This window comes from Protopterus annectens, chromosome 8.part0, assembly GCF_019279795.1.
Source record: "Protopterus annectens isolate FY-2018-M chromosome 8.part0, PAN1.0, whole genome shotgun sequence".
Taxonomy (NCBI): domain Eukaryota; kingdom Metazoa; phylum Chordata; order Ceratodontiformes; family Protopteridae; genus Protopterus; species Protopterus annectens.
The window spans coordinates 1874398520-1874413382 of NC_056741.1; the positions used below are offsets into that span (position 1 = coordinate 1874398520).

A 14863-nucleotide genomic window follows, 5' to 3' on the forward strand; every position below is an offset into this window, starting at 1 on the left:
TTTCATCTCCTTGTTAATTTTTTTGGACCTACTGAGTAAAAAGGTCATAAAATGCATTAATAAAAATAAAAAAAAAGCTTCTAATGTTTTTGTATAACATACAATAAGCATAACATTGATAAGCCATTAATGGTTAACAAGCATGGCTACAGATGTCATTATTTGGATTCACTAGACAATCTTAAAATACTGAAATGTCGAATTTCAGTATTTCGAGATTGAATAGTCAAATATCCACATACCCAAACACCGAAAACTGTGAATAGCACAATTGCGACCATTCACACACACACACACACACAGACACACAGACACACAAAACCACACACATACACCTACCTAACTACACTAAAACAAACAAAACAACATACACAAACACAACATAACAAACAAACGCACCTAATCTACCTATAAGCAGGGGGGCAAGCCCCCCTGCACCACCTATGTGGGGGGTGTACCCCCTACATCCCCACCTATATATTCTAACTCCAAGGTTGCACTAAACACACAAAAAACATCACTACACATACTCACACACACTAAAATCCCTACCCAATACCCTTGCACAAACACCACTTACTTGAAACCCCAGATAAATCCACAAACCGCATCACATCACATCATGAACATGACACCATGATAGCAGATTCGACATTTCTGCATTTGACATAGTGAAATTTCACGTAACTGCACTTTCCACTATTCAGTCTCGATGTACTGAAATTAAAAATTTCAGTATGTCGAGACTATCCAGTGAATCACATTATTTACACATATTGATGAAAAGTATGAGCAAAGGTGGATGTCGGGTCTATAGTCTTTAGCATGGAGGCCAGGAAGCATTGCATGCTTTTATTTTTAATTCTGGAGTCAACACAGTAATTTATTTGATGTGAAGATAAGAGAATATCAATGCCTAATCAGAGTCATCACATCTGCACATGGATAGAAAAGATGGATTTTAGAAAACATGCTATTACAGGTTAAAGAAGAGCTGCTTCCCAAGCCATTTTGTTTTGTTTTAAAAAAGCACTCAGACTACTACAACTTGCACTCATTTTAATAGTTATGTGGAAATTTTGTATGGTATGCAATTTTCCTTGATTTTATAAACATTTCAGAAATATAAGAAATACATTTTAGCTATCACCGGTATTACAGGAGAATTGTAGATGGTTAGATTCTAAATTATCTATGCACCTGAAGAAACCCTTTCAAATATTTCCAACTGTTTAATTTAATGTTTGTTCTTTGGCTATAACAGAGTGAGGAATTTCTACATACAAATATTTTCCTATAGTTTTTATGCATTTCTTTCTTTGCATCAAATTGATTTTGTTACTTTACTATATAATTTTTTAGAAGAGTTGTGTAAATACCAGAAACAAAAAGAAAAGTAAGCATTGATAGTCTTTCCGCTGTTTACATAACAGCAAAAAGTCTTAAAAGTTATTCTATTAATGTGGTATTGTTTTTGACTACATTTTAATTACTTTGATTTAAAGTATGTTGCAAAAAGTAGAAATAAGTCCCACGGCTCCATGCTATAAGAAGACTGGCCAAATCAAATGCTGTTACATTGTGACTCACTGCTCCTGTCAGCTGCACAGGAAATGAAAATTGTGTACAACCCTGCTTTCTGTCATATCCTGATTTCTTCATTTTATTAGAATAAATAGCATCATGCTTTATTAATCTTTCTGTTATCAACTTATCACCATATTTTATAAAATACTTTGCCTGATAGACCAAGTTCAACTCCAAGCATTAAATTAATTTTATTAAAATACATGCTTAAACTTTGAATAGAACTTGAAAGATCTCTGCAAAATGAAGATCAAAAAGATGAACAGTACCACTTATTTGAATTAGTGTATGATTTTGACAATATATATATAAAGTTACTATTGATGTTATGACCAGCCCACATTAAATTCTTATATATTTTACATTATTATCAAGTATGAATCTTGATCAGTATCTTGTAAAAAAACAAATTATCTGTAAGATGTCTTTGAACAAATGGTATTATAAAGTCACCAGTTCTAAAATTCCACTAGAAATAACAGTGCCCTGATTATGAAAAGTATGACCATTCAGAATAACCTACCTGATATTGCCATGCCTAATAATTTAACTAATGGAGTTAACTTGCAAGGGGCTGTTCTTCTTCAACTCATCTTAAGTTGATTAGCCCTTTACTGATTTTTAACCTGAAATATTTTTCAATCATACATTCTGCTTTTGTGATTTTTCTCTATGTCATTTTAAACTGTTTATTAACTGGGTATGTGAACTTGTCTGGTAACTACTTATGTTAACCATCAGATATGTAGTATTATAATACATTGAGTTTAGTCTTTTTGACCTTGGTCTGCCAGTGAAACAATAATATGGAAAACTTGAAATCATATAATCTAAGATGGTTAAGTTGCAAATGTTAATGAATATCCATTTTCTTAAAATATCCTGAAATAGAATATATATCTCAATCTTCAGTCAATGGTAATATTTTATCAGTTTATTAGATCTATGATCCTCTGTTATACAGGAGTAGCACTGAAACTAAAGCAATAACCGATCTGTTTTAATAAACCATAATTTATTTATAAAAAGTTATACTTGTACAAAACAAGTGAATTACTTTCTACTAAAAGCAACTAGCTAATGGGTTAAAATTATGAGCTTAATATCTTCAACCATATTCATGACAAGAATGCATCTAGTTTGCCTTATTTCTATAGTAAAAATAGATTTAAATCATTGAATAATTAGATATCATACCATAAAAATTAGATAGGTTGAGGTCTCTGGATTGTTTAGGGGCTATCAACTTTGAGAAGGAAATTCTTGTAGATCTTTGAAACCAAATAAACATAGCAATAAATAAATACATACATATGTACATACATAAATAAATAAAAATAAAAGTAAAATAAAAAAAACTATAATCTGGCTCAGTGGTGATTTTTTTTTGGCTTAAATATAGTTATAAACTGAAGGTTATCTTTTTGATTCATTTCAAAGGGATGATACACTGACACAACATAGAATAATAGTCTGGGGGAAATATTTCATGGTTGATCATCTTTTTAATCTATTTTTATATATATTTTTATTGACTGCCAACATTTTCTTAAGTTATTTTAGAAATTGCATAAGAGGTCTTCTGAAAAACTGATATCTAAATATTTGAGGTTAGGCTTAATAACAGTTCCTTCCAAAACGTGTGTGTTAATCAGAGATCAGTCTTCAAATAAAGGAAATGGGATTGATTTATAAAGCTTTAAGCTATAACTTGATAACTACAACAAAGAAAGTCCCTGGGATTCAATAACACCTACACTAAGTGTACACTGTTCTGAGTGAACAGACAACACATGCATAACTCACACCCTCGTCCTCCTAAATTTAGTTTTCCTACTGATTTTCTTGCAGCTTTAAATATTGACAGGGATTCATAAAGGTTACCACAAATTATAGACTGCATATACACTTAGTGTAATCTTTCTGAGTGACTAAAAACACAAAAAAATGTGGTATGCATGTTCTTCATTACATATTGTGTACACTTAGTGTAGGTGTTAATGAATCCCAGGGAGTGTCTTTTTTTCCAAAATTATTCAGCTTCATATTTTTATTTAGCAGTCTCATTTGATATTTTTCATATTTTTGTGACTGTCCTAAATCTAAATCCTTGTGGTAATATTTCAAACTTGAAATTGTAGACATATTAAGAACTGACTTATAATGGAAACCTACAGTTTTACATATACTCCTCAAAATAAGTCAAGCCTAAATAATGAACACATAATTTTTTCTGCTTGTTAACCAGGATATTGTCTCTGAGCAGAAGCCTGTTTTCAGTGCAGGCCTGGACAGAAAAACTCATTTACATGACACAATCAAAATATAGCACACGTTTCACACTGAGTTTAGCATACAAGTGAGCAGGTATAGTATTTTTTTCACAATGAACAAAATTGCAATGGAACAAAACAAACAGATTTTGTAGAATCACAGAGTGATGAAGTGATTGTGGGTTATGATTATAGTAAGGACTAAGTAAAGCATTAGACTTAGTGCTGTATCTGTGTAATGTATGTCTGAGTATCTTGTGTAGTGGTAGTGTTATGGAAAGGGTTTTTCTAAGGTAAGGTTCGGTAACCTTTGAAGTCCTCTGCCTACCTTACTAATACATGCCAACCATAGCCTAACTCATAACCCTGCAACTTACCTTGGAAAAACTCTTTCCATAATACTACTACTACTTAGACAAATTATATTTGAATATATGGTGAGGTGCAGAGAGACCAGTTGTCATAATGGTTATGGTCTTCACCTCCCATACACAATGTACAAGGTTCGGTCCTGACTCCGACCAATGCCTGTTTGGAGTTTGCATGTTCTCTCTGTGGGTTTCTCCCACCTCCAAAAAAACATGCTGAGGGTTTCCATCTCAAACTCACCAATGAATGGAGCTGTGAGCAGCAGCACAGACTGTACATGGTACCCTATAAGGGGAAGAGTTGTATAAACCAACCACTTTAGGCATCTACTGTGGTGTGCATGATCCTCAAGATAGGAGAACATGGATCACAGACTGCACATCATGGTAGGGCAAGCCACTCAATGGTGTAAACTATGGATCTAGGTGATTCTGTCAGGTTGACTAATGTTGCCAATGGACATGGGTATTTACCTAACAGACATGGGTATTTACCTACTCAGACCTAGCCAGGGACTCATGCTAACAGTAGGAGGGGTGTATGCCCCTAATGGTCAGTGTGGGCCTATCATAAAGCCCAGAAGCTCTGGGTCAGTAAGTTACTGGAAGACTGGTATCCTGTTGTCCAGCCTAGGTTACCTGGGATAGCTCTGTTGAGTGAAAGCTGGACATAAAACCAATCAACCTGCCAAACTTGAAGTAAGAATTGCTATACTCAGTATAGGTTCACTGACAGGATGGAGCTTGGAAGTGGATGACATGACAGTAAGGAGGAAGCTGGATATCCAGACATCTTATGTATCCAAGACAAAAGTATGAAGGCAATGCAGCAAAGCCACTTGGCTTGGGACCCAGAGTCTACTACTCAGGAGGATGACAGGCTAGAAATGGTGTGGGATTTGTGGTGAAAGAACAACCTGCTCACCAGTCCACAGGACATCAAAAGCAGATGGAAGTAGTACTTCCAGCAGCTTATGAATGAAGAAAATTCCACAGAAGCTATACTGCCCCAGACACAGCCTACACTGAAAGAAGAGGAGGAACCCACCACAGAAGAAGTAAGAACAGCACTAAGGAAAATGAAGTCATGGAAAGCAGCAGGCTCAGGTGAGGTCACAGCAGGTATGATCAAGATGTTGGTGACATAGGGGAGAAATGGCTCCTGAGGGTACTCATAACAGTGTGGAGAGAAATACATATCCCAGATGACTGGAAAATAAGCATACTCATGCCAGTGTACAAGAAAAAAGGGGACATCCACAATTGTGGGCAGTACAGAGGTATCAAACTCCTATTCCATTGCATGAAAGTTCTGGAGAGGGTGATTGATAAATAGATATGGAGCAGTTGTAGGAAGTAAGATGGGAGGTGAGCAGTTTATACTCAGATCAAGTGTAGCACAACCAAAAATGATGTTTGCAGTGAGACAGATATTTGAGAAGAACTAGAAATGAGGAAATAGTCCAACTGGGCATTCATAAACTTGGAGAAGGCATATGACAAGGTCATAAGAAAGCTGATTTGGACAGCCCTGTGGTGGTTCAAAGTCCAATGACTCAAGTATGAACAATGTTCAATGTCGCAGATGGGCTCCCAGTTGGAGTGGGTGTACATCAGGGTTCAGCTCTGAGTCTACTGCTGTTCATACTATGATGGACTACATTAACCAACAGGTTGGAGGGGTCAGATCAAATAAGTTGCTGTATGCAGACAATGTGGCATTACAGGCAGACTCTGAGCAAGAGCTTCAGCAAAAGATGGAGAATGGAATGAAAAAATGAATGCACATGAGAAAATACTGAGTACATATAGGACAGTGCAAATGACAGTAAATGGGGGAATCAGAAGAAGCTGAGAACTGAGACAGAAGAGTAGATATGGGAACATGTTAACATCTTCAAGTATCTGGGAGGGATGTCTGAGGAGAAAAGAGGTCTGAATGAAGAGGTCAAAGTTATAATCAGGGGGGCTGCAGCTAACTGGCATATAGTGCCATGTGTAGTATATGACAGAAGAATGCCAAAGAAGCTGAAAAGTAAGGTGGACAAAACAGTGGAATACTGGGGAGTAAAGGCAGAGCAGCTGAGAAAGCTAGATGTGATGGAAATGAAGTGCCTGAGATGGGTGGTAGGATGCACACTGTGGGACAGATGAAGAAATGAGGACCTAGCAGAAACCAAAGTAGCTTCAAATGCAGAAAAGATCAATGAGAACAGATTATAGTGGTCCAGGCATATGTGCAGAAAAGCATAAGACAGATGATTTGGGACACAGCACACAGGAGGAAGGCAGGAGGAAACAAGGGCATCCAGCAAAAAAGTGGATGAATTGTGTGAGAGGACATCTGCAAGAGTCAGGCATGAGTACTGAAGAAGGCAGGAGTGTGCCACTGAAACAGGAGAAATGGCAACAGTTAACAAGACACACTGACCCCATATAGAAAATGAAAAAAAGGGGGTTGATAATGATGATGTGGTGGGGTTATAATGAAGGACTCACAAATGGAAACGGTTTGCTTCTTTTGTCTTTTTTACTTTTTGGACTTTTTAGAATGTTTTCCATATACTGATTTTTTAATGCTATCACTGGTCACCTGTGTTTTGATACTTGTGTATTTCAATAAATCAGCATGTACTCAAAAATGTGTTTGTGTGTGTGTGTGTGTGTGTGTGTGTGTGTGTGTGTGTGTGTGTGTGTGTGTGTGTGTATGTGTGTGTGTGTGTGTGTGTGTGTGTATGTGTGCGCGCCTGTGCGTGTCTGTATGTGCATGAGTGCACACAAATTGATAAATTACATTTTACGTCAATACGTGTGCTAATCTTCCCAGACAATGTTTTACAAAAGAGTAGAGTTCTACAATGATTCTAATCTTGCTCCTATTTTAAGATTTTCTTGTGCTCTTATGACAATTTATGTTAACTGCTGGTCTGCCTGAATTACCTGCTGAGATGTACTAAATCAGTTGTTCTTTTTCTTGTGTGTAATTAACAAGAGTAGAGCTTCAGAAACAGGGCTGGTGTTACAATTTTGGGGGGACCAGCAAATGTTAAGTTGGAGGCCCCTGGGTACTTAAAATCTAAGTATCACCCTGTCACTACCACTCCTCCTAAGCAACCATTTAGTTCATGCTGCAAAATTTTAGGAGAAGTACATGCAGGCAGGCTTGTTGTAGTGTAAGAGTATTGTAGTTACAGGTCAGTGTACCACACTATGGTGGCTCATCCTACAAAGGGACATTACCGGCATTTAGTTGCAATAATGATACATTACAACAGCTCTGTACAAGACTGGACTTATGTGAAATTGAACACTAAGCACTGCCTACTGTTTCACCCCCCCCCCCCCACACCCACACCCACACAAACACATATTCAGTGCTCTCCTCTGTTGCCCCCTTGGGGACCCTGCGCCAGGCACATAACTTTTTTCTTCTTTTTCTCACATTTTGACTAACTCTTCAGGTCTTTCAAGAAGGCATACATTTGTATATGCTCTACAGTACATTTAAAGTTTTTTTTTCTTTTCGCACAACTGTTTTCATCCAATAATGGACAGCATGATTAAGGAAATAAATTCAGTGTTGCTGTTCAACTTTCAACTCATATTTCCTAACGAAAACAGCACAGTAATAACCATTTAGGAATTAACTCAATTAAGCCACAGCTCCCCGAATCCATAGAGTTATAGATGCTCTGGGATGTATTTTAGAGCATTTTCCCAACCTTTTAAATCCAGTGATGGCCTAAAGAAAAATCATGGGTAAGAAAAGAATTTCAGTCTTTTTTTTTCATTCAAGAAAGACATACATTGTGTCCAAGGTTTAATATTCAAAATAATTGCTCACAATAAACTCCCAAGGCAGTTGTGAGGATACACTGATTCTATCTGGGAATACTGTCTGCCTCCCTAATCCTCCATAAGAGGAGTCACTGCCTGTGCATCTCTCTGGTGTTATATTGAGATGAAAACAGAGGATCAAATGGCCACAGTCATGTATTTCAAGTGACTGCTGTCATACATATACAAAGCATGCCCCCTCACAACTGACCCATAACCCCTAATGACAGCCACCTGTATATGAGCCTGATGTGAAATTGTGAGGAAAGTAGAAAATATTGATTACACTAAAGTATTCCACTTTGTTGCTCAATGCATTGCCCTATACACAAGCTACAGTAACCTTTTTTGAACAGCTCTGAGATCTGTGAGGAAAAGTAAAAGAAACAATGACAACACAATGAGCACACTGCTTCCAACCCAAACACAACCTATAATGACCTCCTGTGCACACCCCTAAGGTTTAACTGAAATGAAATTTAAAGAAGTAATGGCCACAACCCCCCCCCCCCCAGCTCTCTACATAACCTACAGCAACATTCTGTGCAGACACATCTGAGCAGGGCTGGTTTTAGAATGGGTGGGATTGAGGACAGAGGCCACCACTAAGTCCATGTCAAAATCCATTTATACAGCCTGGTGTGTGGGGGGCCACCAGACAGTTAAAAGCTCCAAGGGTCTGAATGTTCTGTGATGTATTATATTCCTTACTTTTGAAATATAATTACTTGTTAACTGCATTTTATTACTCTTACCCCGAAGACTTATGTATGCATCCCAGCATTATTGGGCATGTGCACAGATAAAAAGCTGTGTTTTTTTCACACAAATATGCACACATAAGCCATAGCAATACTAGTTTTCTACTTATGTCAGCAAATACGCGATATTGTGTAACACTGATACTGCCACAGTAGATCAGTAACTGCTGTTTAGCAGTCGTCAAACAGCTGGATGGGTAAGTCGCTTTTATTTAGCTCATTCAGGAATAATGCATACCTGTCATTGTCCCTGATTTTGTCTCATAATTTTTGCTCTGTCCCTTGTAAAAAGTCTGATTTGCTGGTAAATCATTCAGGATTACAGACAGTCAATAAATCCACACATCAGAGTTTTGTACTTCTTATTATCCAAAAACATGCATGTTGGTGCAAAATGTGTTATTTGATTGACTTTTTTAAGTGAATTAGAATAATATTTAAAATGTGCTCCAAAGTTTGAGCCTTTATTCTGCTATTATTTTTGTCTTTGCCTTAAATTCTTGAGTACCAAAGTTGTGAGTTACAGTATCTGGTGTACTGCCAGTATTTATAAGATTCTCTGAAAAAATCCCTGAAGATCAGAAGCATTGGTTCTTCTTACAAGTCATTTTAGGCATCTGATCTCTCCACTGTTTGCCTTGCTCATGTTCATTATCAGTTTTATCCTAAAAGGGTGATAGTACAGCTCTCTTTAGGTTAAAGAGTATAATCAGAAAGTTAATACATCCCCCCATTTTTCCTCAAGCAGGAGCAGCCTTTGTGCCCCTCCCCCAAAATTGGGTGATTAACGGGGCTCAGTGCTGCAGCCCCAAGTACTGCAGGTATCTAAAGCTGGATTTGCTGTTAGTTTTAATGGAGAGAATGTCCTCCAGCAGGATTTAGCTAAACCATGGTCACTATGTCACTCGTAAAATATATAATGGAATTTTGAAGCCTGTTATTTGACAAAGCACTGTTATAACCAGGGATATAATTGAATTTTAAAGGAGACATCATTAAGAATTATTATTATCCACCTGGTGTATTAAGTACACAATATTGGTATTACTAGTTTTTGTTGGTCTGACAGACATTTACAAAATATCAAAATAATGTACTGTGGTTGGGGCCCCCAGTAACTGTAGGGTTTGCTGGTGCCTAAAGCCAGTTATGTTCAGAAGTTTTACTGAGGCTAAGATGAGATACATTTATAAGTGTCATCCCTTTCTACTACCTTCTCCCTAGCACCATCTTCCATCTAGCCATGCATGAGCCCCAAATAAACATGTGGCTTACAGCTATAGGTGTCATAAAGGGACTTCTTATATGTGCCCTTGTTTGTAGAACAGCTAGCCAAGACCTTAAAACATGAATGCCAACTGGAATTGTGGTGTGGAGGATCATGCAGCCAATGCCAGCTCTCCTTTCTAGAGGTAAAGTGTGTAGATATTTGCCAAAGTCAAGCATCCTGTAGCAGAGACTGTAAGGGGACCCCACAGCTACATCTATTACAGCAGCTGGTCAGGGCTAAAGCAGATACCTTGTGGTTAACTGCATGAAAACACTTATGTATCACAAACACGTGGTATCATTGTGCATACCACATCAACTGATTCATCCTTTCTGACATGCAATTTTAAAACCTGTTACAAAAAATCACTTGTCCAGCCATTATGGTGATGTCTTTTTCATCAACTCTGTAATAAAGAATTATACTGGGAAGGAAGTTTAGTGATTGTTTGAACAGAGGCAAAAAAAAATAGCACAGACATTTTTTTCTTTCGGCAAATATACTCTTACACTTTACAGCCCACCTAAAAATCTCTTTTTCTATGCTTAACAATGCTTGGAAGCAGCAGTCCTTGGTACTGTCTACTTTTAAGTCACACAGACTGCAGTTATCACACTGTTTGGGGGAAGGGTTGGTAGAAGGGGCAATAAAGAAATTTAAAAGTAACAAGCACTTTTTTTAGGCAGGCCAATTCTGTTTTTTAAACATCTTTATTAAATTACCATTTAGACATGGCACACATATTAATAGAGAAGAAAACAAACCATATTAATTTTTTTTTCATTTAGATACGGTATCCATTACATATATTTTCTTTCTTTATAACTGTCATTCAGTACAACATTATATAAACCACTCAATTCCTGCCTTCCCTTAAACCTCACTCCTCCTCCTAATGTTTATTCTGCACGTATTGTTCTCTTAATTTCCATTTATTTCTATGTAATTTGTTCTTACCTTTTTCTAAAGATCCCTCTTCCAGTTCTTTTACCTCTTTTACAATATACAGTTGGTTTAGATTTTTATTTCCATGTTCTACTGATTGCTTTTTTTGGCAGACAATACAAGTAAACGTAATAAGACCTTATTATGAATTACACAACCGAGATCCTGTCTCCCAGCTCAAAGGAACCAATTTCTTAGTTATAACCATTTGCGCCCAGAGTATGATGCTGGGAATTTTTTAAATTTGCTAACTCATTACCATACCTCCCAACTTCTTGGAGCAAGAAATCGGTACAAAGCTGGGAAGCATGGGGGAAGGCCCAAAAAATAGGGCAAATTTGATGTTCTGCAAAAATCTGTACAGCTGAGAGGTATGCAGAGTCATTACACTCCCAGAAACCATGTTTCCAGTTAACTCTTTCTTAGCCATCACACCTCCAACCTTTACTGTCTACATGAGAAAAGTTCTTTGTAGTCTGCTTGGGGTATTAAAAACCTACGCAAACACTTCCTGGCAAAAATCTGAAACTTCCTGGACTTTGTTGCATACTTTGGAGCCATACATATGTCCTCTTATTGTTCACGTGTATACTGCATTTCCAGTGTATTTTCTCAAGCTTTCTATCCTCCTTGGATTGATTCTTATAGTTATCATGCAATATTTTTATATGCCCTATTAATTATTGCTTTAATAACAGCAGTTTCTGTTCTAGGTTTGAATCATAACTCTACCACTGAAGATCTTTATCTTAGGAATCTCCTCTTTAATTCTCTTTCCCTACACTTTGATATCAATCCGTGGTAGGGGAAGGCAGTCTGTACCTGCAGTCCAACCTGTTTTCTTGGTCTCATCCCACTCTATTAGCCAGGCCAGTTCTTATGTATAGACACCTGCAGTCAGCTAAGGAACTACCTTGATAACTTTGAGCATCTTCATTAGACCTATTTTGATTAATGCTACATTGATCTCACTTAATTGAGATACAATTAACATACCAAAACACTACATAACCACACTGCTGTCTTTCTTGGGGGCAAGATCCCCTGCCCTATGAAGACAAACCCCCACACCCATGATCTCTATATATCTATTTTTTGAAGTTGCTCAAACATGGAGAAAAGGGAAAAGATGTAAAACAAAAAGTAAAATTCACTTTTTGTCTTTCTCGATTTCCAGCAACCAAGACTCAAAGCCCAGCACCTGTAACAACACATCTTCAATGTACTAAAAACTTCAAAAACTAAAACTGTTTATTCCAGCTGTGGATATCTGTGCTGTGACTAAAAGTGACATGACAAACACTAGTGCTTACTTCTTTATGTTTTTTCACCAGTGTCCCACAGTTTCATTTTTGTATATTTGAATTTAGTCTCTGCAAAAATAAACTTAAAAGGGGATTGTTTTTATCTTCAAACACTGGCTTTACCATAAAGACAAGCATGTACCACATTACATCTAGGACTGAAGTGGCATTTTACCTGCTGGACAGTAGCGTGGGTTAAGAACAGCTGGCAGTACAAATCGTGCAGCTTGGTCTGCTTCTAGAAAGAGCTGAATAACATATGAGATACAGACTGCTGCTTCTTGTGCAGGTGGCAGATTACCCACAGTACAATGGAAGATATCTGAACTCATTTCATCTTCTTTGAGCAGAAATGCCTGTTGTCCACTGCTGATGGCATCATCATAGACTTGATAGGCCTAAGTGAGATAAAAGCGTCATGAAACAAACAATAAATGTCTATATTTATTATGATTATATGCCATAATTACTTGACCACAAGCTCCTAGCATGTCATCATTAGTACACTACTGCATAAAGGAAATTTATCAGTTTTGAGTACACTACATTAAAATTTGGTCCAGGTGAAACATTACACAAATTTCATGGTAGAGTTAAAATTATACAGGGAACAAAAATATTATACTCAAGTGTTTTACATCTGGCTGACTCATTAGTGGATGCATTTGAGCTGGTTAGTGTATCTTAATATCAGTGCTAAATTTCAGTTAAATGGCTTGAATCAGAAATACTATGAGAGCAGAAAACAAACAGCATGTGTTGGACAGATTCACTGTCTGACAGAACACAATGTTGGTCAAAGTCCTAAAGGTACAGCCCTGCCACTCTGCTTTTGCATGAAGACGTGCAGCACCATGGCAGGCTGTCTCTGCAGCCACGTTAGATGTTAATCAGGCAGGCCGTGGTGGAGTATATGCTAATCAGCCATGTGTTATTCCTTGGAAATGCCTGTCATAGCCTGGTAGGGCATTTATGCAGCCAAACAACTGTGTAGATTAGCATGGCCACACCGGACCCCTCACAGTAGTGAACATAGCAGATGTAAATTCTGGGTACTGGGGAGTACAGTGGTAAGATAGTGCAAGGAGGTGTATGTGTCTGAGTGTATGAAAGGGTGTGTGTGTGTGTCTATGTGTATGTGAATGGACAAGTGCATCTGTGAGTGTGATGAGGTAGGGAGAGGCTTTTTTCTGTGTGTGTGTGTGTGTGTGTGTGTGTGTGTGTGTGTGTGTGTGTGTGTGTGTGTGTGTGTGTGTGTGTGTATGGAGGTGTAGGTGGGTTAGGGAGGCTGTTATACTTCCACACTGTTAGAGTAATGAACAGAGCCTGCAATAGTGGCACATAAACAGAACAGAGATTGAGGGTAGGGAAACTCTACCACCAGGATAACTCTCTACACGTTATTGTGCCTGAGCAGCACTTAATCAGAACAGGGATCAGGGTTGGGGGTGGGGAACAGTAGACATCAGAGATTACTCTGTTCAATATGCCTGAGAGGCATATAAACACAATGTGGGGTAGTGGGGTGGGGGATGCCACACATGAGGGATACTCAATATAACATGTCTTAAAGGCACATCCATCCATCCACAACCCCTTTTTCTCATTTATTTTTAGACAGGGTTGTGGTGGCATTTCAGCAGTGACAATCATCTAGAGCCAAGGTTTACACTGTCAGGTGGCTAGCCCTGCCATGGTAGTTCTTCCACACCATGCACATATTTACAAGGGGGATCCCCTAGACACCAGGGATGAGTAGTGTGCCTTAAATGCATTAAAAATAATGTCAAACCTTGTACTCTCCCAAAGAGGATATTAGTCTTCTGCACTATCATTACAGACCAGGGATAAAATATGACAATTAATAATAAATGAAAAAAAAATCAGAGTAGTAAGACGGGCGATTTGAACTTTGTAGCTTTCATAGTTTCATAGTTTAGTACTAGGCTATCTGCCCTGGGGCATTTGTAAGCCTAGCCATAGTGATGTAGCTTTCGCCACCCCATGAAATGGTACAAAAATGCACAGAATAGATTTAGAATACTGTGCCTCTGTCTAGTAGTGACACAGTGAAGGTTCCCTTATATAATAGAATTAGTTTACTTTGATGCATGAAACTCCTGCATTAGCATGCTGCACTAATTGATAACTAAATGCAGTAGGCTTTTGTTTAACATGTATTGAGGTTGTACCTGTAGTCATGCAAGGGATCTTCAAAATGATTTGCATATACTGATAATCTGCTATTGACATTGGACTTCTCAGTATTTTTCAAGGCTAAAGCCCTCGGTATGATTCAAGCCTAATTTAAAGTCTCTACATATAAGCTTAACAAGAGTAAGACAGCAGTATAAGTGCTTCACCCACAGCTGCATTATGAGATAAGAAGGTTAGCCTTGGTGTGGCAACCAGTTATTTACATAACTGGGCATCTTTACAACAGTTGTTCTGCTATTATGATAGCAACATGTAGTCTCCTTTGATACATAATTGAGCATCTTGACAAGTACTCTACTAT

The 14863-nt window shown here is 37.8% G+C and overlaps 1 protein-coding gene across 1 annotated transcript in view; it reads right to left on the minus strand.

Moving 5' to 3' along the window:
* Positions 1-14863, minus strand: part of LOC122808576 (von Willebrand factor A domain-containing protein 5A-like) — a 582047-nt gene that overhangs the window by 437646 nt on the left and 129538 nt on the right. Inside the window, exon 4 of the mRNA XM_044079534.1 lies at positions 12521-12743. Coding sequence (XP_043935469.1) covers positions 12521-12743 — 223 coding nt within the window. The remainder of the gene's footprint in view (positions 1-12520; positions 12744-14863) is intronic.